This window comes from Pithys albifrons, chromosome 18 (genome assembly GCF_047495875.1).
Source record: "Pithys albifrons albifrons isolate INPA30051 chromosome 18, PitAlb_v1, whole genome shotgun sequence".
In the NCBI taxonomy this organism is placed as follows: Eukaryota; Metazoa; Chordata; class Aves; order Passeriformes; family Thamnophilidae; genus Pithys; species Pithys albifrons.
The window spans coordinates 15,129,612-15,150,124 of record NC_092475.1 but is presented as its reverse complement, the minus strand read 5'-3'; the positions used below and the strand labels follow the sequence as shown (position 1 = coordinate 15,150,124).

Here is a 20,513-nt window from a genome sequence, read left to right as displayed (position 1 = left end):
TCCACACAGCTTTTAAAGACCTTTTGGTGATTCCACCACTGCCTTGGGTAGCATGTGCCAATGCCTGACAGCCTTTTCCATGAAGAAAGTTTCCCTAATGCACAGTCTGAACATGCCCTGGCCCAGCCTGAGTCTGTGCCCTCTTCTCCTGTCCCTGTTCCCTGGAGCAGAACCCGACCCCCCAGCTCTCTCAGCTGCTCCTGATGCTCCAGCCCCTTCTCCAGCTTCATTCCCTTCTCTGGACACGCTCCAGCCCCACAGTGTCCCTCCTGTCTGAGGGGCCCAGAACTGAGCCCAGGACTGGAGGTACCTCAGCTGTGCCCAGCACAGGGGCAATCACTGCCCTAGTCCTGCTGGCCACACTGTTGCTGGTATGAGCCAGGAACCTTGGGCCTTCTTGCCCACCTGGGCACCCCTGGCTCATGTTCAGCTGCTGTCACCAGCACCCCCAGGTCCTTGTCCTTTCCTGCTGGGCTGCTTTCCAACTCCTCTGCCCAAGCTTGTAGCTCTGTGTGGGGTTGATGTGACTTAAGGGCAGGATGTGGCCCTTTCCCTTGCTTAACCTCATAGAGTGGCCTTGATTCCTTGATCCAGTCTGTCCAAATCCCTCTAGAGATCCTTCCTGCCCTCCAGCAGGTCAACAACTGCTCGGCTTGGCATCACCTGCAAACTGAGTGACGGAATACTCAGATCTGTGGGCTGCAGGAGGGTTTGGGCTCTAGCAGACGGTCCTGACAGTGAGGATAGTCTCAATATCATTAATACTGAGGTGTTTGTGGGACAGATCTCAGCCTCTTGGAGGAAAGAACTGAATTAGTTATGAATAAGAGGGTCTGGGTCTCCTCCCAGCTCTCTTGAAATGTCAATGACTTATTTTTGTGGAGGTTCAAAGATGCATTAAAATGGCTACACTGTGAAATATTCAATAGTATATTTTTCTACAAGAGTCTTTTTTTAACTCTGAAAACTTGCTTTGAATTGCCTGTCAAAATTTGAAATATGGATAGATTTTTCCAGGTTATGTAGCTACTTGTTAAACCTGTGGAAAATAAAGCTGCAATACAAGTTCTGCATATTTCCCATGCTATTTCTTTGGCTATTTTTAGCTCATTAGTTATGGAGCATTGCATAACAGAAAATACTTTATGATTCACTGATCTGAAAAGAACAGCAGTGTCTCAAAACATGTGTTGGTGTTCTGCACCACATACTGTGCCTACATTTTATCTCCCACTGTTGACTAACAGTCTTGGTTCTGTTGGTGCACAGTAATGGGCAGCATTCTGCAGTGTTATGGTCTGTGCTCAGTAATGTTGGTTTATACATGCAAAGTTGAGCTCCTCTGAGACTGACTTTCAGTTCAGTGGCATTTTAAACTGTGTTTTTAATACTTCAGTGAAGCTCCAGCTTCAAACAGTTAAATTGTTTTAGGAAACAGTTCTCCGAGTTAGCAATAAGCTGAGAGTAAATGTTTCAACTTAAAACCATATGGAAAATTATATTTGGAAATCTGTACACAGATGCAGTGTTAATTTGTATCCTTGGCTGTGATTTCATAGCAGAATGAAAGGAGTCTTCCATGTGTTGCCATACCAATTGATACTACTTGTTCCTCATCTCGCTTGCTTTAAGTGTATTTTAACTGTCTTGGATGTGTGGCTTACCATTTATTTCTGTTTTCAGTCATTCCTGAAAATGGCCCATATTTCATATTTGGTCATGCTCTATGAAAAACTGATTTCCTGCAAGCTCATAAGGAGAGCTAAGCAGTGCCATGTGCTGGCAGGCAGAGGAGTGCCCACGGCTGCACGGGATTGGGCCAGGCTCTTCTGTGTCTTTCAGAGACAAGTAATTCCTCAGCAAAACCCGACCATTCTGTGATGCCTCTGGGCACAAAACGTAGGTGGACACAGTGCAGCAGAGTAGTTAATCCCTGGCAGAGATGGGTGTATTTGTGGTGTAGAGGAAACTTGTCGGTGTGAGCATTCCCGGGACTCCCGGCAGTGCCACTCCCACCACAGACTGCACCTGCGGCACTGAAGCCCCTTGGCAGCGGCGGCTCCCGTGCCCCGCAGGTCCCGCCTGGCTCCCTGCACACCCCACTCACACGCTCAGAGTGGGTTTCCCACGGCACAGCCTCAGATGTCTCGTTCCAGAAAGCAATTTATTCACGGCGCAGTAACAGAAGCAGCTCGAGCTGGTGCCTCCAGGGAGGGACTCCCAACAAAAGACCCCTGTGCTTTTATCCACTCGCAGTCCAAGCACGTGTAAGTCTCAACTCTTCCTGCCTAGTCCTCAGCTCCTGCCTGTCTCTGAGTGTGCAGGCACCTGGCTGGCCACAGGTCCCCCTGCCCTTTGTTATGCACAGGGGCAGTTCCTCTTGTGTCGGGCTCCCTGCGGGCAGAGCTCAGTCTGCCCCTGGCACTGCAGCTGCACCCCGGGCCACCTGCACCCAATGGATTCCTCAGCATCTGGGTTGGACCTGGAGGAGGCCTCGTGTCCCAGAGCTCTCGTGCTTTCCTTTCCAGGCTAGGTACTGTTACAGGCTGTGATGTCAGACCCTTGAGTTAATGGCTGCGAGTTACTGTAGTGCACAGTTCTGGGAAAACTGGAAGATGGGAATTCAGCCTGTTTTGACTCTTGATTTAGGTGGCAGCTGTAGACTACTTCTCTCCTCTTCTACTTGTAGTGACTTTTTCTCTGTAAAAAGTGTATGGCTTTAAAAATAAGCAGTGATGAATGGGACATTTTTTGACCATTACAACCAAGTTAGCTTAGGGAAAGACACAAACTGGTTTCTGGGAACACTGGGATAGTGAGAAGGTGCAATGCAGGTCTCTTCCATCCCTTTAGTGAACATCAGGATGATGCTGATCAGGGACATTGAACTGTAATTTGGCAAAGCTGAGTATGAAGCAGGGTCAGATTAGACAGCAGGAGCTGAAGAAAGGTCTTTGGTGACTGTTCAGGTGGTTACGGCGCTTCTAGAGAAAGATCTCCATTTACCCAGGCAGTGTCCTCATGGCTCTGCATTCATTTGAACCCTTGGTGGGTTTGCTCTTTGGTGGTCTGTAGCTCCCAGCCTTTGGAAAATGTGCATCTGTTTTGAAGAACTGGCTGATCTGTGGGTTGCAAGTCCTGCACTTGCTGGTGCTGTTTGGTGTGCTGGTGTCCCGAGCAGGTCACAGTCCTGAGCTGGAATTCAGAGCTGTAACCTAATATGACTTGCTGGTGTCATTGAACACTTACCTAAAGAGCTGTCAGGATAAGGGCTTAAATTCCTTCCTTTACATATCTACATCTATATGGGTTTTTTTTGTTTTTGTGGGGTTTTTTGTTTGTTTATTTGTTTTTTCTAATTTTCACCTTTTTATGTAGCATCCTGTCAGCCATGCATGTGTCTGTTCGTTGGCGACCCCTCTGGCTAAGCCATGGGAGAGCTGCTAAGGGCTGTTATGCTTTAACACCTCTTGAATTTGGCTGGAGCCTCAGGCAGACTGCAAGCTGTGCACCATTCAAAGCCGTAAGAGGGCAGAATGATTGTATAAAATGGGGATCTCAGGAAAACTTGGGATGTTGTGCTGGTGCCTGCAGGCTCACCTGTGGGCTGCTGCCGCCTTTTGGGTCCAAATGCACTGTTAAATTTTTGAGGAGTGTGAACTGAAGGACAGATCTGTCTGACTTGCTTTCCAGGTTGCTGCGTTTCACATACGGACCTTCATTCCCTCCGTTTAAAATTCCTGATGAAGATGCGGGTCTGATTCCTCTTGAGATGGATAATGAGTGTGTTGCACAAACTTGGTTTCGCTTTTTACATATGCTGAGGTATTGGAATTACAGCCATTCGTTGTTCCTGTTCTTGCATCAGCGATACATATTTGCATGACAAATGAAACATTTCTCTGGAGATTGCCAAGATTAAGCACCCCAAATAGAATTTAGTGAGACTTGTGCCAGTGCTCTTCAGCAGCTCAGGGCGAGGCCTTGAGTGGGTTGTTCAACTTTGAACTCTCTGACTCTTTCAGAATGTGAGCTGGTTCAGTTAATTAAAGCTCTTTTAGCTATTTGGCATTTTGGAGGATCTGAAAAACAAGAGTTCAATAGAATTTTTGTTTTGAGATAGCAAACAGGAAAAGCAGGACAATAGCTCTGAGAGATGAATACAACTTGCATTTGTTCTGCAGTGTTAAATTTAACCTCCAAAAGATTATTTTTAATGTGGGTGTTTCTCTTAGTTTTTCTGAAGAAATCTGCACGGTTAAGATTAATATACATGTTAGTCTTTCTTAAATGTGTGATTGAAACAAGTGTTTTGTTTTGTTTTAAAGGTTCTTGGGACTGTTATTACGTTAATGCTCTTAATGGCCAGATTATCTAACTTTCCATATAAAACATTATTCAATAGTTAAGGGTAGATAAACGTTAGACCCCCTTTTTTTTTCATTTTTGGTACTACACGAGTACTATACTCTTCTGTTTTGGAGTTGCTGTTTCGGGATTTGTGTCATTCAGGAAAAATTGCAGCATTTCATTCATTCTTTACCTTTCCAGAATGACTTTAACAATGTAAGGAACTCTTTAAATGGGTTCAGAAGACCTCATAAGTAATTAATATTACTGCAATAGTGGGATTAGTCTAGCAAGTGTTTGCTGTGGTTTGTCTTATTTTCATAAAATTATTCAGTGTGCTTGGAGTAATGTTTGAAATGAAGACAATAAATTACTGCCAACCCAGGAACTGAAAATTGCCTTCCTGTGATGGAGTAACAGCTAAAATGTATTAATACTGGATGCTGGTTTGTGGAGTTATTTAAATGTCTGAACTATTGCATCTTCAAATGTTTTTGAAGTCTTAACAGCTGTTCTTAAACTGACTAACATATATTTTGCTCTCTTTGTGTGCAGTAATCCTGTGGATTTGAGTAACCCAGCCATTATTAGCTCTACCCCCAAATTTCAGGAGCAGTTTCTGAATGTGAGTGGGATGACCCAAGAACTGAATCAGTACCCCTGCCTTAAACATCTGCCTCAAATATTCTTTCGTGCCATGCGTGGGATCAGCTGTTTAGTGGATGCATTCCTAGGTAATGCTTTTGTCTTACCCATGGATAGCTAGCAATATTAACTTAATCATTATTTTATTCTCCTTAAATCTGTGTTCTCCATAAATACAGCAGTAACAATTTATCATTTGCAAGTATGTCCTGGAATTCATAGGGAAGGGAACTCAGATCACTTCTAATAAGATCTGTCTACACAATAGTATTTGAATGCGTGTGGTTGGAGATGGCCTTACTTTCAAATGCAAAACAAATAAATCGGAAGTCTAAAATAAAACCAGGGATCTCTTTCCCAAACAAGCCTTCTTTTCTCCTTTTTCCTTATCACCAATGCAAGTGCTATGCTTTAGCATGTTGTGAGTGCTCACCTCTGTGTTTCTGCAGTTCTGTGTTTCTTTGTGGCAACTGCTGTGTGCAGTGCCTGTTGAATAAGGTGTTGAATTTGTACTGTCGTCTTCAGATCTATGTGGGAGTTTCACTTAGTTTACAGTTAGTGGGTGACTGCTACTGCTGAGTAGAAAATTTATGTTTCTTTGTGTCTGTTGGTACCTGAGTAGCTCACATTGGACTGAAAGGTGAAGCAGATGTTTGCTCTGACTGGTCAGTTTTAACCAGTGGTGTGGAGCACCTGAAATTTGAAACATTATTCTTAGTATGCTAATTGACAGTTCTTCGGTTAAAACATGGCATTGTAAACTGAGGAGCTGCCTCTCTCCAACTGCTTTTTTGCTGCAATGTGTGCAAATGTCATCTGCCAGAAGCGTGAGCGCATGAGAGGCTGCAGGAGACTCGAGCAGATGTGTAACCAGAGTTAGAAAAACCCCTGGGTGTGGAATGAGCCTGTCAGCCTGGAGAGGAGAAGCCTCTGGGGAGACCTTGAAGCCCCTAAGGGGGCTTCAAGAGAGCTGGAGAGGAACTTTGGACAAGGGCAATGGCTTCCCACTGCCAGAGGGCAGGGATAGATGGGATTTTGTGGAGAAATTTTGCCCTGTGAGAGTGGTGAGGTCTCTCTTGCCCAGAGCAGCTGTGGCTGCCCCATCCCTGGGAGTGTCCAAGGCCAGGCTGGACAGGGCTTGGAGCAACCTGGACTGGTGGAAGATGTCCCTGCCCATGGCAAGGGGTGGAATGAGATGGTCTTTAAGGTCCCTTCCACCCCAAACCATTCTGTTGTTCTGTGAATCAGATACTGCAGAAGTAGCAAGATGAAGCACCCAGGGGGAATAGCACTCCAGGAAACAGCCCACCTGGAGTACAAGGAATGGAGACTGCAATGCATTCAGGCACAGGAGAGCTCTGAGTGAAGTCAAATTCAGGCTATAGGTGTGGATGGGAGAGTGTGCTCAGGCAGACCTTGGTGCTGCAGAAGCCTTTTCAGTGAAGGCCGGTGGGAGAGTTCATTGCCTTTTGTCCCAAGTGCTAAAGCACATGGTTTTTATTTTGCTCTGCCTGGTATGTACCTGCATGATCTGTGTGGCAAAATACTGCATCCTCTTTTCCACCCAGGTGTACCAAAACTGTAGCTTTCATAGTACACATTCTGCTTGGGGTGTAACACTGATGGTTTGTTAGGAGCAAGTTGTTCTATAATGTGTTGTAAAAAGTACTTGGGTGCTTTAAGTAACATGGTCAAAAAAATTTTTCAAATCCTCAAGCACACTGCACTTCCCCACTTCATTTTTCAGATGGGGCGTGAGGGTGTTGGTACTCACTAAAATGTGCAGAAGTGATGTTTGTCAGTTCAAGTTTTGCAGAAGTTGAATTCTTCTGGTTCTGGCTGGGAGGAGTAACTGTATACCATAAATATTTCACTGAAGCTGGGTAAAAGCTGGTCTCATGTCCTGCTGCTGCCAGAAATATTATGACTTGCTTGGCTTTCTTACCTGACCTCATGTACTGATTTAGTATTTGACTGTTCAGCAGCTGATTCAGCTCAAACCCAGCAGAAAGCTGTGTGGTGGATGGGTTTCACCCCTAATTTAGTAAGCTAAGGTGGCTTTAAGGGCCAGACATCCTAGAGATGCCTCAGAAAGGGTGTGGGGGGTATGATTGTGAAAGAAAGGCAAAGGTGAGACATCTGAATTTTGGTCGGAGTGAGCTGTGAAATTGGCTTTGGCAGGTGAACCTTGCTGCTCTCCCTGTGCCTGCTTCCAGACTGGTTCCTCCCACGTGTCATTTCCGATGGCCTTTAAGGCATGGGCCCCTTGGTGTTTTGCTTATCTGATGCATTCACATTTTCATTTGCTTGTGCCTTCGTTTGTGCTAATGGTGCAAAGGGAAGGTGCGTTTGTCCCTCCTGCTGTCTGGGGTGGGCTGTGAGCCCGGGCTGTGCTGACCCCCGTGTCCGTGTCCACAGGCATCTCGCGGCCCCGCGCGGACAGCGCGCCGCCCACGCCGGTGAACAGGCTGAGCATGCCACAGAGCACCAACACCACCCCGCCGCACAGCCGCCGGCACCGCGCCGTCACCGTCAACAAGGCCACCATCAAGACCAGCACGGTGAGACCTCCTGCGCTCTGTTCCAGCAGCTGAGCCTCGGGGTGCTGCCCCCGGCCAGGGGAGGGCACCTCCTGGCTGCCAGGAGCTGATCTGTTCTGTTCCAACAGGTAACGACTGCACATGCCTCCAAAGGGCAGCACCAACCCTCCTCCACCTCTCCGCTCTCCAGCCCAAACCAGACCAGCTCTGAGCCACGGCCACTACCAGCTCCTCGCAGGCCAAAGGTTAACAGCATCCTGAACCTCTTTGGATCGTGGTTATTTGATGCAGCATTTGTTCACTGTAAACTTCACAATGGAATAAACAGAGACAGCAGCATGACTGGTAAATATTACTGACAAATATGTGTATATATTTTTCCTTGTTTTATTGACATTTCCTACCTGCAAGATTAACACATGCATAATCCAAAAAAGGTAAAATCTGAAGTGCTCTGTTGTGGTTAATGCCTGCCAGCTGAGCCAGCACTTGCTGTTGGCTGAGCAGGTGTTTGGGGGTTTCAAAGTTTAAAAAAAAACCCTACTTTTTATTATTAGATACTCCCTTGCACGGCACTCCCAGTTATGCTGTCAGAGAAAATGTCATTAAGTAAAAGAAATCATGTTATAAGAGTTCACTTCTTAATTTGAAATCTTGAGTATCTATGAATAATAGCATCTTTCTGTAGTGACCCTTTAGTGTTTGAAAACTTGTCAAACATTGTTCCAGATACTGCACAAAGTGGAGAGTGTTATGAAAACAGGAGTCCTTAAAATAGCAAGTGAAGTTGCTGCCTTTCAGTTATGGTTGCTGTGTGTTTCCCCAAATAGCTTGATACCTTGATTGTCTTCAGCCCTCAACTGCTAAATTTACTTTGTCTCCTGTGAGATCAGATGTTTTGAGGTATCAGAGCAGAATTAGTGGTCTTCTCAGAGAGGCTTTTTAACTCTTGTTTTACTTTGGGTGCTAATATTCAGAAAAGAATAATCTTTCTCACTCCTTGCATTTTTCCTGTTCCTCAATGTTTTGAATATGTGCTGAACTGTTGCAGGAGAACTGTTGCTCAGTCTATCAGGAGCTCACTGGCCTAAAAAAATAGGGGGAAGAGGTTTGTTGTAGCAAATTGAATGAATACAGAGACTTGACAGCCCCAGTTAAACTGGTGATCTTCACTGTTGTGTCAAATCCCTGTGTGGAGGTTTAGGATTTGGGATCTTCTGAAAGTATTTTTAGATATGTAGCACATGGTTTTTGCCAGTGTTCATTGTGGATTTCTGTGGCAGAAGGCTGGAGTCGCCCTGTAAAAGGCCTGTGACACATAACTAGGGAAACAGCTGAGCTTAGGAAGAGTAAGGCATCCTTTGAGAGGGTGTTCACCTGCATATGCATTTAGTGTGTTTCTGCATTTAGTTCTTTTCAGATTCATTGGATCACTTTAGTTTTGGCATAACCTGTTTCTTGAGCAATTTTAATGAAGTGTTTAACTTGTAAAGGATGTCAGCTGAGATGCTGCTTATGCAACAGTGTCAGCTGTAGACAGAGGTGTTGTGATGCTCCAGAAGTACAGTCATCCTAAATTAGAAAGATTGACTTCCTTGAAGGGGTTCCAGGGTCTTCTGTTTATATATGCAATGTCTTATGTCACCTAACAGCAGTCAGAAAATTGTCATGTTGCTAGAGTTAGAGGGATTTGCTGGCTTTCTGAAAACTAGAGACAGCTGTTTGGATTGAGTTGATGCTGTTCCTCCTCTGTGCTCTTTTGAGCTGCCCACAGTGAGAGCAGCCTTTGCCTGTCATGTGATCTACTCTGTATCAGCAGTGGGTCTCAGACAATTTTGTTGGTGGAGTCCCAGGAAACTGGCTGTGTCATGTCTTGCTTTTCTAGCAATTTAGAAGAGAGAATTAACTTAGGGAAATTAGGCAAGTGTCAGCTGCCTTTCCATGGTGTTGTTGCTGCTGTGTAAGGTACTGGTCACAGCAGTGCTGTGGTGTACTGATGGAGGCAGAACTGGAGATGGATCCACACTGCTGAAACTCTGTAGAGAGGCCCCAAACTGTCATTGCCTGATTTATCCTTTTGTTCAGCCTTTGCTTAAGGTGGGAAAAGGCAGCGACACTTTTAAAGGGCCAGGGCCCTGCAGTTCCTGCTCACTTGAAGTACCAGTGTCCTTTAGACCTAAACTGAAAAGTTTTTGTTCTGCAAGTCTGATCTGTGAAGGCTGCAGCATCCAAGTGAAGTCTCTTCCTCCTCAAGCAGCATAAAGCAGGAAGTGCTGTCCTGGAGGATGAGTGAGGGTAGCCAGGAGGGTTCTCTGCTGGGGCCCCCCATCACACAAGTGATCAGATCTGTACATTGTGCCCACCCACCTGCTTGTGCTTCCCTGTGTCGATGTGCCTTGAAGGAGGAGAGCAACAGACAATTGGCTGACACAGTCCCTACCCTTAGGAAGAGGTCAAACAGCTTTATGGCTGCAGTTTGGCTATTCCTGCATGCCATGGTCCATCTGCTCCCCTTTGTAGCCATGATGCTTTACTGTTCTTACTGTGTTTGACACTGCTGTTGATAACCTTGGCATTTGCTTCAGGAAACACTGTTATTGTTATGGGTGCTTCAAATAGTTTATGCTTGGGAAGTGCCTGCACTTACAATCAGCTTTGCCATGTCATGTTGTCTCCCACTGGCCCACAAGCACTACTTTTCTTCTAGATCTGGAACTGCAGCTATATAAAAATCTCAGCTGCTTTAAACCCTTCTAATGTTCCCTTTGCTTCAATGCCATGCAGTTAAGAATTTCTTCTCTGTTGGCTCTCTGGTATGGCTTCTGTGTTTTGCTGCTGCGTGGAGGACTCCTTTGCAACAGGAGGTGAACTGCTGTGTTATGTCTTGCTCCTTGGTCCTGCAGAGCCCCTGTGCCCTGGGACATCTCTCTGGAATGCTGCATTTTCTAGTGTTTCTTGCTCTTCTTCTGTCATGTGGCACAATCTCAGGGAGAACTCCTAAGCTGTGGTTGCCAAAGGGGTATCTGTGAGCTTAGTGCAGGTGACCCTGTGGATGAGCTGTGGACTCAAGCTCTAGTTCAGAACTTAGTTTGGTGGTTTTAAGCAAGCCCTGATGACCCACACAGCCAAGCACATCACCCTTCTCCCATCTTGCAGCACACATCTTTTGGTGAGCTTTAGGTAGTAAAGAGCAGTTGATCCAGGTTCATGTGATTGAGTACTCTATCTTTGCTTTTTCCTTGTCCCAGGGCCTCATGTTTTACCTCTGGAACTTTTTAACCTCCAGAAAGGAAATCACAGAAAATAATGGGTGGAAAAAATGTACAGCTTTTTGTAGGCCTTGAGATGGAGAAACTGTCTGAATGGTTGGAGGGGTAACTGAACTTGCTCTGCTTGACCCTGCTTTCCTGGAAGGGCTGACTGTATAATCTTCAGAGGCCCCTTCAGCCTCAACCCTCCTGGTTCTGTCAGGTTAACTGCTGCCCCACTGCTGTTCGATTTTCTGTCATCTTCTTGGGTGAACTTGTTGTACCAACCCTTGCTTGATTCAGAATAGTCGTGGGTGTTCCACATCTGTGGTTGTTGTGGTTTAGTCTGTCTGTCTTTAGGAAGAGAGAATTGTTCTCTCTGACAAGATTAGCTGGAGGTCATCTGTATGTGACTGAGTGCTAGTGAAAGTTATCACCTGGAAAGCAGTTGTGTTTGCTCTTTGAGCCCTGTCCTTCAAGGTAGTCCTATATCATTGTCTGGATTCTGAAGCAGAGTGATGATTTTGCCATCATTGGGCCTTTAGTGATCTTATCAGGTTTTAGCTTCTGCGCCCAGACCTTTATGGCTTTATGGTGGGCAGCTGATCAACATCACTGTGTTGTGGGGAGAGAGTAAACATGACCTGTGGGAAATGCATAGGTGGTTTGAAAGCAGCTGGATCCTCATGGCATAGCCTTTAGAATTAGCTGGGTGCATGGTATGTGTGTAGCTGACAGTGTGGGTTAAATGATCCCTGAGGCAGAAAACACCTTCACACGGAATTTGCTGTGGAGCTTGTATGGGGTTAACGCTGAGAATGACACACACTGGGGGGTATTTCAGACAAATTCAGCCATATGGTGCATGCTATTGCTGTCCTCAGTCTTTGGGAACTGGGAGAGGCTCACAAGTACTTTGTGCCAGCATTTCAGCAGCTGAATCTTCCAGTCTGATGGGCTCATCCTTAGCCCTTGTCCCTAGAGCAGCCTGTCCCAGCCTGCCAGCTCTGCAACTGTGTGGCAGCTGGAGGACACACGGGGGTGGTGCTGGTGCCACCCAGGTGCTGTTGGTAGTGGGGCAGTCTAGGGATCTGCCCTCATCTTTTCTGGCCCTACTGTCCTAAATGTCCCAAAGAACATTTCAGGGGTTCCAGGAGCAAACTCTTGGCAGCCCTGACTGGGCACACCTTGAGAGCTGCAGAGGGGCTCGGTGGAGGTGTCGGTCTGACCCTGCCTGTGCAGGGAAGTGGCACTTCCCAGGTGGTGGCTGGTACCTGCCTGCTGGAGTCCTTCCTCTTGCCCTGCTCTGGACATTGACTGAGATGTTGAGGTTTCTGGGAGCGTTGTACCTTCTGTTTCTGCTTTGGGAGGTTGTTGGTGGAGCTGGTGGTCAGGGCAGGTGTGCTCAGGTGTTTCTGTTGTTGGCAGCTTGGCTTAGAGAAGCGGGAGCTGCAATCCCGTCAGGTCTCATGCTCTGGCAGCAGCAACGCTGCTGTGAGGACGCTGCAGGTAAGTGCTGTCCCCCTGCAAGACACACCCGAGTCACAGGAGCCCTGGGATAGCCCTGTGTGTGCTCCATGTGTGACATGTGGTCGGGGTTAACACATCCTGGTAAAGAACAGATGTACTTTGATATGAACAGCTGTAAATCTTAGTATTTTGTAACTTTTTGTTCATTGTTTTGCATGGTACTTTCAAAACCATAATTTTGGACCTGAATGCCAATTTCCTATGTGTTTAATGAGCTTGCTGTATCATAAAGCTTTTAATCTATTTTTTAAAAAAGCTAAAAGCTTCTTAACTTATATTAAAATTTCACCATCTTAAAAGTATTTTATAACTACTGCTGTCCTTTGATTTGTTTCCATTTTATTTCTATTATCTTGCAGCATCTTTTATCCAAATTCTTCTTTCTTATAAATCTTGTAAGTAGGAACCAGTAGCTTTTCCTTAATTGCTGTCATGCTTTTCTTTTTCCATAATCCCATATTTTATTTGTAAATCATTCTCATTGTCTCTTGTAGCTTTTGCACTTTTACTTGAAAAAGACAAGTAATTTTTTTTGTGTGTGTTTTTCAATGGGGAGGATTGTTGGCAAAAGCAAATTAATCTGCCTGAATCAGTCCCATCTTTTCTGTACTTTAGTCTGTGATCATGTCATGAATTTCAGGACTTTGCACTAACCATGTTTTTTTTTACTTAAAGCTTATTTTACAGACCTAGTGTTTGATTTGTATGCATTGTGCATGTAGTGTTTTTTTCCAACTACAGTATTTTGCTGGATAGCTTATTTAGGACAAAAAATGGCTCATGGGAAGATGCATAAAGATTTGTGCTTATTTGCTACTTATGTCGTGCAAATTTGTAAGGTAACCATAGGTTAAATGCTGAATTTGAGGACAAAAAATTAAGAGTAGACACTTGTCATTAAGGCATTTGCTCTAAAAAATAAAACAAAACAAAAAACTACTCTATCTGTAAATTATCAAGTATTCCAACTGCCAAAGTGTTAGCATGTCTTTGTTTGCAAGGCTGGCTGTGAACCTGCTGTTCCCCATGTCCTGAGGCTGAGACAGAGCGAGTTCTCCTACCCTGGTAGCAGTGATGGCTGTGATTGTCAGCAGCACTCACTGGCTGCTGTTGGCTCTTGTAGCTTACAAAAATTCTGGCAATCTGTAGAGTCCTAGCTGAAAATAAGAATGCACTCAGATTTCTGACATTAGTAATCCTAGAGTGAAGTTGTCCAAGGAAAAGACAAAACATTAATTAAAAAAAAATCACACTGAGTACAGTATATGTTTTGTTTTGGTTGCCATCCTGGAAGAAAGAATGGAACCTGCAGGGCGAGTGGTCCCATATCCACAGGACACTGATGTGTGAGAGGGGGGCCAGCAATGTCTCCAGAAAGCCGAGGGTTGGGGTGGGTTGGCAGCAGTGGCACCGAGCTGGGCAGGGCGATGTCCCCGCGGGGTCACAGTGGGTGGGGCAGGGGCAGGGACGGGCCAGCCCTGGGGCTGCTGCTGGGGGCTCTGCTAACCCCCCCTGCCCTGGCAGTGTCAGCAGGCGTGTGAGGAGAGAGGACTGGGGGGTCCACAGCCTGCCCTTTCTCTGATGTGGCCTTAGAATTTTTTGATTATTTTTTTGTACAACATGGCCAGTTCAAAGCAGGCTGGTGTTGGGAGCAGCACGAGATGAGTTGGCCAGCTCGAAATTAAGCACCTCTGTGGAGGTGATGGTAATGGCACCATCTAAATTGTGGGGATTTTTTTAAGTCAGCAAGGCAAGGTGGCACTTCATTTTTGTGGGGAAGAGAACCAGGTGAGGGAGATCCTTGTGCCCCAGAGGGTAGGAAGCTAATATTGGATATAAGCCTACTCTTCCCAGCAGAAAGTAGGGGCAATCTGTAGTATATGAAGGTCAGTTGTTGTCATCCTTATGAAGGAAAAATGTTAGTTACACCCCAAAATACTTCCTAAACAGAGGCGCTGGCTCAAATACAGTGAACTAACAGCTTCATGTTAACTACTAAATTGGACTTGATCTTTGTGTCCTGGATCCCATGAGCCTATTCTGTGCATTAACACCCACAGTGAAACTCTGTTTTTTCTCTTCCCAGCTATAGCGACCCAAGCGAGCGTGGAGTTCCGCCGGAAGGGATCCCAAATGTCCACAGACACTATGGCTTCCAACCCCATATTTGATGCCAGTGAATTCCCAGACAACTATGAAGCAGGAAGGGCAGAGGCGTGCGGGACACTGTGTAGGATATTTTGTAGCAAGAAGACTGGGGAGGAAATATTACCAGCGTACCTATCCCGGTACTAACCTATCTTCCAGTTGCTTTGTTGGTGTCACTTCATGGTGCAGATTAATTCCCAGTGAGCAGCATTCAGCTGCTGTCCAAATCCCGTGGTGCCAGTTCAGAAACACCAGGCTGGCCTTCAGGGGCTGGGGGTGGCATTCCTGGCTAACCCCACTGCTGCTTCCCTCTTGCATTCTCATGATGCTGCTTTTCATTGGGTTTTCTTCAAGGCCCAGGTGAAGGGGAGTCCCTTACTGTGCCTCCAGGTGGAGGGAACATTTTCTTTGGCACTTTCTTGCCTCTTGTGTTTTTGTTTTTGTTTAATTCATCACTGTTTATTGTTCAGATGGAAAAAATAAGTGTGCAGGCACAAGACTTCCTACACTTTATTAGACCACAAAGGATCTTGTGTTGTCAGATACCACAACACTGGGTTTGGTTTTTCATCGTTGCTTTTTTCCCCCCTTTGAGTATTGAAATGCAGTAATTGTTTGAAGCAGTTGTTTGAACTACCTCTATGTTCAGTCTTGTTTCTAATAAAGTAAGGCAGTCTTGTCTGTCATAGTACACCTTTCCCAAATTTTTGTTCAGTAAAATAGTAAAGGCTAGAGGCAGAGAATCAGTTTTAAGTCATGATTCTCTCAAACTGTTCATGTGTATTTGTCCCAGATAGCATCAAAACTTCCCAGAAGACTGAACAATTTTATTTCTTGAATGTTGTGGTATTTTTTTTATAGATAGTTTGTGTTTGTCTTGCCCAGTCAGTGGGATTCCTCTGTGTCTGGAGGCCTTTTAAAAAAACTCAGGGGGTATAAATATTTTTTAAGCAGAAGCTGCAGAAGAAACTGCCCTTGGATGATGGGCAGCTCTGCTTTTTCATTTGAACTGATTATAATGGTTATGTTTGGTCTCATTTTCCAAATTGCTAATTAGTGTGTCCTGTCCTGATACCCTGTCCCTTGTTCTGTCCACCTCCCTCCAGACTTCACAATATTTTTCTCACGTTGGGGCATTACAATTAAGTTTCCCCTCCCACCCTTACATGAGAAAGGAACAGTGGAGAGCAGGTGGTGCAGACACTGTTAGTGATCAGCTGGATGTATTTGCACAGCTCCAAGTCTGTATGTTCCAACAAGTTGGATTAAAACTGTCTGTCCTGGCTTTTCACATGAAATACCTGTGTTTTGTGAGGGTTTTGTTAAACTGGTCAGGAGTGTTTGCCTGTGCTAAAGTATTGCTCATATCAGCATTTCCTAGCTCTGATTTTGAAACTTACTGCTTTATATTGATGAGATCACATAGTGGTTGCACATGCTTGTTCATGTGGAATTCTGATGCTCTGTATATGCAAATAATTTAATTTTATTTTTCTTTGTCAGATTTTACATGCTTTTAATTCAGGGTTTGCAGATAGCAGATTTCGTTTGCCACCCTGTTCTTGCCAGTGTTATTCTAAACTCCCCTCCTCTGTTCTGCTGTGACCTGAAAGGAATCGATGTTGTCGTTCCCTACTTCATTTCGGCTCTTGAAACTATTCTGCCTGACAGGTAAATTACTGTTTCCATATAAACACCATCAGATATTGGGAGGTGTTTTTCTTCTGTTGTTCCTGAGTAGTTTCACCCAAGGAATTCTGCAGTGTGGGCTCACACTGTGTGTATTTGATGGGGATAATGGCAGCACTGTGTAAGCCTGAATTTTCAGTTTAATTTAATGCAATTTTCTGTAAAGCAGTAATTGTGCTTTTTTAAAAATATAATATGTGAGTTGTGAACTGCATATTCATGGATGAAAAGTGGCTCCTTTAGGAATAGGAAAAGGGAGTGATTTAGCCCAAATATATTGAAAGCCTACTGGTTTTAAAGTAAGCTTTCACAAGATATTCATTAGTGGCTGTTGCTGCAAGGAATTCAATAAATGAGTAATCTCATTCATCATTAAATGGAAAAATTGATAATTTAGATGATGAAATAGGAGTAAGTTCTTAAACCAGAAGATATAACCTCACTTGCCAGAGCTTTATACATTTCTGGGTGATTTGCTAAGTAAGGTACTTGGTAGTATCCTCTGCATGCCTTTTTCAGTGCATGTGTTACATCTTGGTAGTGCATTTTATTTTGAAGTTATGCATAAAATATTTTTCTTCTGGGCTTAAGTCTGAGCCACTGCATCTTTTGGATAGGTCTTAGAAAGAAACAGCTACATTGCATACTACAAATTCCTTAAGACCATTGGGTGGGTGTATATTTAATTTTAACTTAATTAAGTTTGGCTCAAGATTCCTGTGAGAAGTTGATTAACTGTGTGATCTTTGATTTGCAGAGAACTCTCAAAGTTTAAAATCTATGTAAACCCCACAGAGCTAAGAAGAGCTTCCATTAACATCTTGCTGTCTCTATTACCTCTCCCTCATCATTTTGGAACAATAAAGTCTGAGGTAGTAAACTTAACCACTTCATTTTGCATTTCCATTTTTCTTTCTCTGTTGTTTTGGAGTGGGGTTTGGATGGCTTGTGGGTGGTGTTGGGTGTTCTCGTTAGCACTGAAACTCTTACAGTGAACCTGGGAACAGTAAGACTATATTACAAGTTGTCAGTAGCAATGCATGCTATGGGTGTTGACTTTTGAAACCAATACCCTGCTGACATGATCTTTAACTGATACTGAAGTAAGTGTATTTTTCCTTCAGGTTGTCCTGGAAGGGAAGTTCAGCAATGATGACAGCTCAACATATGATAAGCCCGTAACATTCCTGTCCCTGAAGCTGAGGCTTGTGAACATACTCATAGGAGCTTTGCAAACGGAGACAGATCCCAACAACACTCAAATGATACTAGGTTATTTCAGCTTTTTTATTTATCAACTCTAGTGTACAAGCATCTTAGTGTAGAAGTGTCTTAATCTGTCCTGGGATAACATGGGTTATTAGTCATGCATTACTTTGTAGGAAGAAGGTTTAAATTCCTGGCAGGTTGCCATATGTGTAATCTCCCTCATACTATGAAAATATCTGAAAAAGCCTCACATTTTTGTTAATCTCTCTCTTTTTACAGATGCAGAGTAGTACTTGAAAAGTAGAGGGGAAAGTAAAGCACATTCTAGTACAAAAAGTCAGTCATAACTAGGAATGCATATAGGAAAAAAAAAGTTGTTTTAACTTTGGAAAGGATTCTTGACTAATGGATTGCAGGGAAAACCTTCAGGTTTTGCCATGGTTAAGCCTGGAAACAAATTGAAGTACCAGAGAGACACAAACTGGAGTACCAGTGCTGGTAGTCCAGTGCTGGCAAAAGTACAGATGACCTTGGTTTTGCAGTGTGTAAATCCTCAGACAAAAGTCAGAGTTTTGGAATAGATTCTGGAGAGGCACGATGCACAGTTTGGCAAGAAACTGTTCTTGGAGGTAACAAGTGCATTAACATGATGCTGAATACTCAGAAAGGAAGTAGAAGGTAAAAGCTTGGATAGTGTATAAGCTGTCAATTAGACATTTTCAGACAAGTAAAAATGCACTTGTCTATTATTCTTTCCCCTTCCATTTTTCTTTCTCTAGAAGTGTTTTTTTTTTTCAACATGATGGTGTTCTTGTCCTTACCACTTTCCTTTTGACTGTTTTAAAAGGCAGCAGTCTGCCTTGTTCTGGGAGGAAGAGACTCTAGCTGATTAACAGGGGAGAGCAAAGAAATGGTGTGAGCAATTAAGGAGAAGGAAACAAATCCAGTCTGCAAAGACTTTTGGAGGTTATCTTGCAGTAGTTGAAACAGTGCCTTTTCTAGAGGACGACTAGAGTGGAGTAATTTGAAAAAATGTTTTGCAGCCAGTGCTGGTGAAGGGGTGAGGATGTTGCTGGTTTCCACATGAGACCCTCAGAGCATCAGTGCATGGAGGGAGGGTTGCCCCACCTGCAGCAGCACCCGCAGGGTGATGCTCTGTGCCATCCCACCCCTGCACTTCTGTGCCATTCATGGCGTGTTGGTTTTTAGCCAGCTGTGTAGATGCTCTGCCTTGAATGGCCTTTTTACTGTTATTATTCCCATGCTAGTCCATACCAGTTCACCTCCCTGTCATGTGAAAGGGAGGAGTAAGACAGAAATGCAAAGATTTCTAGTCTTAACTGTATTAATAAGAAATTATTAGCAATAAGCGCTTCCAGACAATCAGATCCTTGTGTTCCCAGCACTGCATATCGACTACGGACAGCACACAGGTTGGAAGGGTTTCTGACCTCTGATACGAAGCCAACACTTAAGCCAGGAAGAACTTATCAGCTAAATAAGTGTTTCTAGAAAATTAGAGCCTTATGAAGCCAGCACTGCCTGCTGAACTGCTGGACAGAACACAGGCTGGAAGGATTTCTAACCTCTGCTTTGAAGCCACACTTAATAGCTAGAAAAGAGCTTTGCCCACAACAGCTCCTGAAAGAACATTTATTAATTTAGGTATGTGACAGTTACTGTGGGTTCCGCTTTGCCGGCGATAACGTTCAGCTGCAAGATTGTATTTAATTGATAATAAAAAACCCCAAAAGAAACCAGCACAAAACACATTTTACAAAGACAAGCATATCAAACTCAAATTTCAATGCAGCAATGTATCTCATTTTCATGACAGATAAAAACTAGCGACAAAGAACTACTAACCAGAAGCACAGCCACCTAAAACACTTATCTTGACACTCTTTTAATAACATAGGACAATAAAACAGTTTGCACACCACTCTCTCTGTAACACAAAACAAAAGGAAAGAGCAGAGCTGCTTCTTATCAACACACATGTTGAAAAAGAAACTGCAGATTGCAAAAGGAAGCAATAACTAATATAAAGTAGCAAAGTGTAAAGCAAGTTACTATTTTTAGTTTTAAGGCAGCAAAACACAGTTAGTAAAAAAGATGCCTATAAAGAAAGAATCCAAGTAGCTGTTAGCATAAGATGTAAGATAGAATGTATAAAGAAATAAGCTTTGTAAGAAAGTAACATTAAGAAAGTAAAGTATAGAAAAATAGAAAGCACATGGTCTCCTTACCCCTACATTGTTCCAGGAGGTAGGAGGAGGCAGGACAAGCTGCCAGCAGCTACCCCAACAGAGACAATGGCATTTTTCCCTCTCTCCTGCAGTTAAAACTGCATTTCTTTTTATACTTTTTTTTTCCTTCAGGTGGTTTCATGTGACTATAGTCAAAATGTTTTGGGAGGTAATACAGATGCCTGAGGGGGGTGGGCTCCTTGAATCTGCAGGGACAGGGTGCAGCAAAGAAAGGCCATGGTAATTTAATAACATTCCATTCTCTGGTAATACCCACCACTTACCAGTTTGCCTCGCTTTTGTCTTCTGCTGGGAGCACCCATCCAGGGAGCTGAGGCATTTCCCTCAACCCATCCAGGCTTATCAGGGCCATCACCCCACACTCCTCTGTATTCCTCTTCTGGAACTCCTGTTTCCATATGTGAAGTTATTTTCTACTGGCTTTAGTTGAAGGGAATTCATGAACCTCCACTTTAGCCAGAAATTTGCACATGTGCCACCTGCTGCTCAACAAAAACATCTGCCACTAAATGTTTGACAGCAAGTGGTGGATTTCATAGAATCACAGACTGGTTTGGGTTGGAAGGGACCTTAAAGACCATCTTGTTCCACCCCCTGCCATGGGCAGGGACTCCTTCCACTATCCCAGGTTGCTCCAAGCCCTGTCCAACCAGGCTTTGGACACTCCCAGGGATGGGGCAGCCAGAGCTTCTCTGGGCAACCTGTGCCAGGGCCTGCCCACGCTCACAGGGAAGAATTTCTTCCCAATATCCCATCCAACCCTGCCCTCTGTCAGTGGGAAGCCAACTCCCACTTGTCCTGTCATTTTCTTTCATAGAGCAAGTGGTGTCTTCCTAAATGTTCGTTGTTGGGTGAGGCAGGGGATGGAAGCACAAAACTCCCAA

General features: G+C 44.3%; 1 protein-coding gene across 4 annotated transcripts in view; it reads left to right on the top strand.

The window, feature by feature from the left end:
- The window catches only part of RALGAPB (Ral GTPase activating protein non-catalytic subunit beta), a 65,759-nt gene that overhangs the window by 14,455 nt on the left and 30,791 nt on the right, over positions 1-20,513 (top strand). For 2 of the 4 annotated variants that reach the window (XM_071572582.1, XM_071572581.1), the window contains exons 6-14: positions 3,694-3,825; positions 4,906-5,084; positions 7,414-7,556; positions 7,664-7,880; positions 12,673-12,708; positions 14,400-14,601; positions 15,965-16,132; positions 16,908-17,022; positions 17,275-17,422. In XM_071572582.1, the coding sequence (XP_071428683.1) occupies positions 3,694-3,825; positions 4,906-5,084; positions 7,414-7,556; positions 7,664-7,880; positions 12,673-12,708; positions 14,400-14,601; positions 15,965-16,132; positions 16,908-17,022; positions 17,275-17,422 (1,340 nt within the window). The remainder of the gene's footprint in view (positions 1-3,693; positions 3,826-4,905; positions 5,085-7,413; positions 7,557-7,663; positions 7,881-12,672; positions 12,709-14,399; positions 14,602-15,964; positions 16,133-16,907; positions 17,023-17,274; positions 17,423-20,513) is intronic. The other 2 variants (XM_071572584.1, XM_071572583.1) reach the window with 1 other exon arrangement.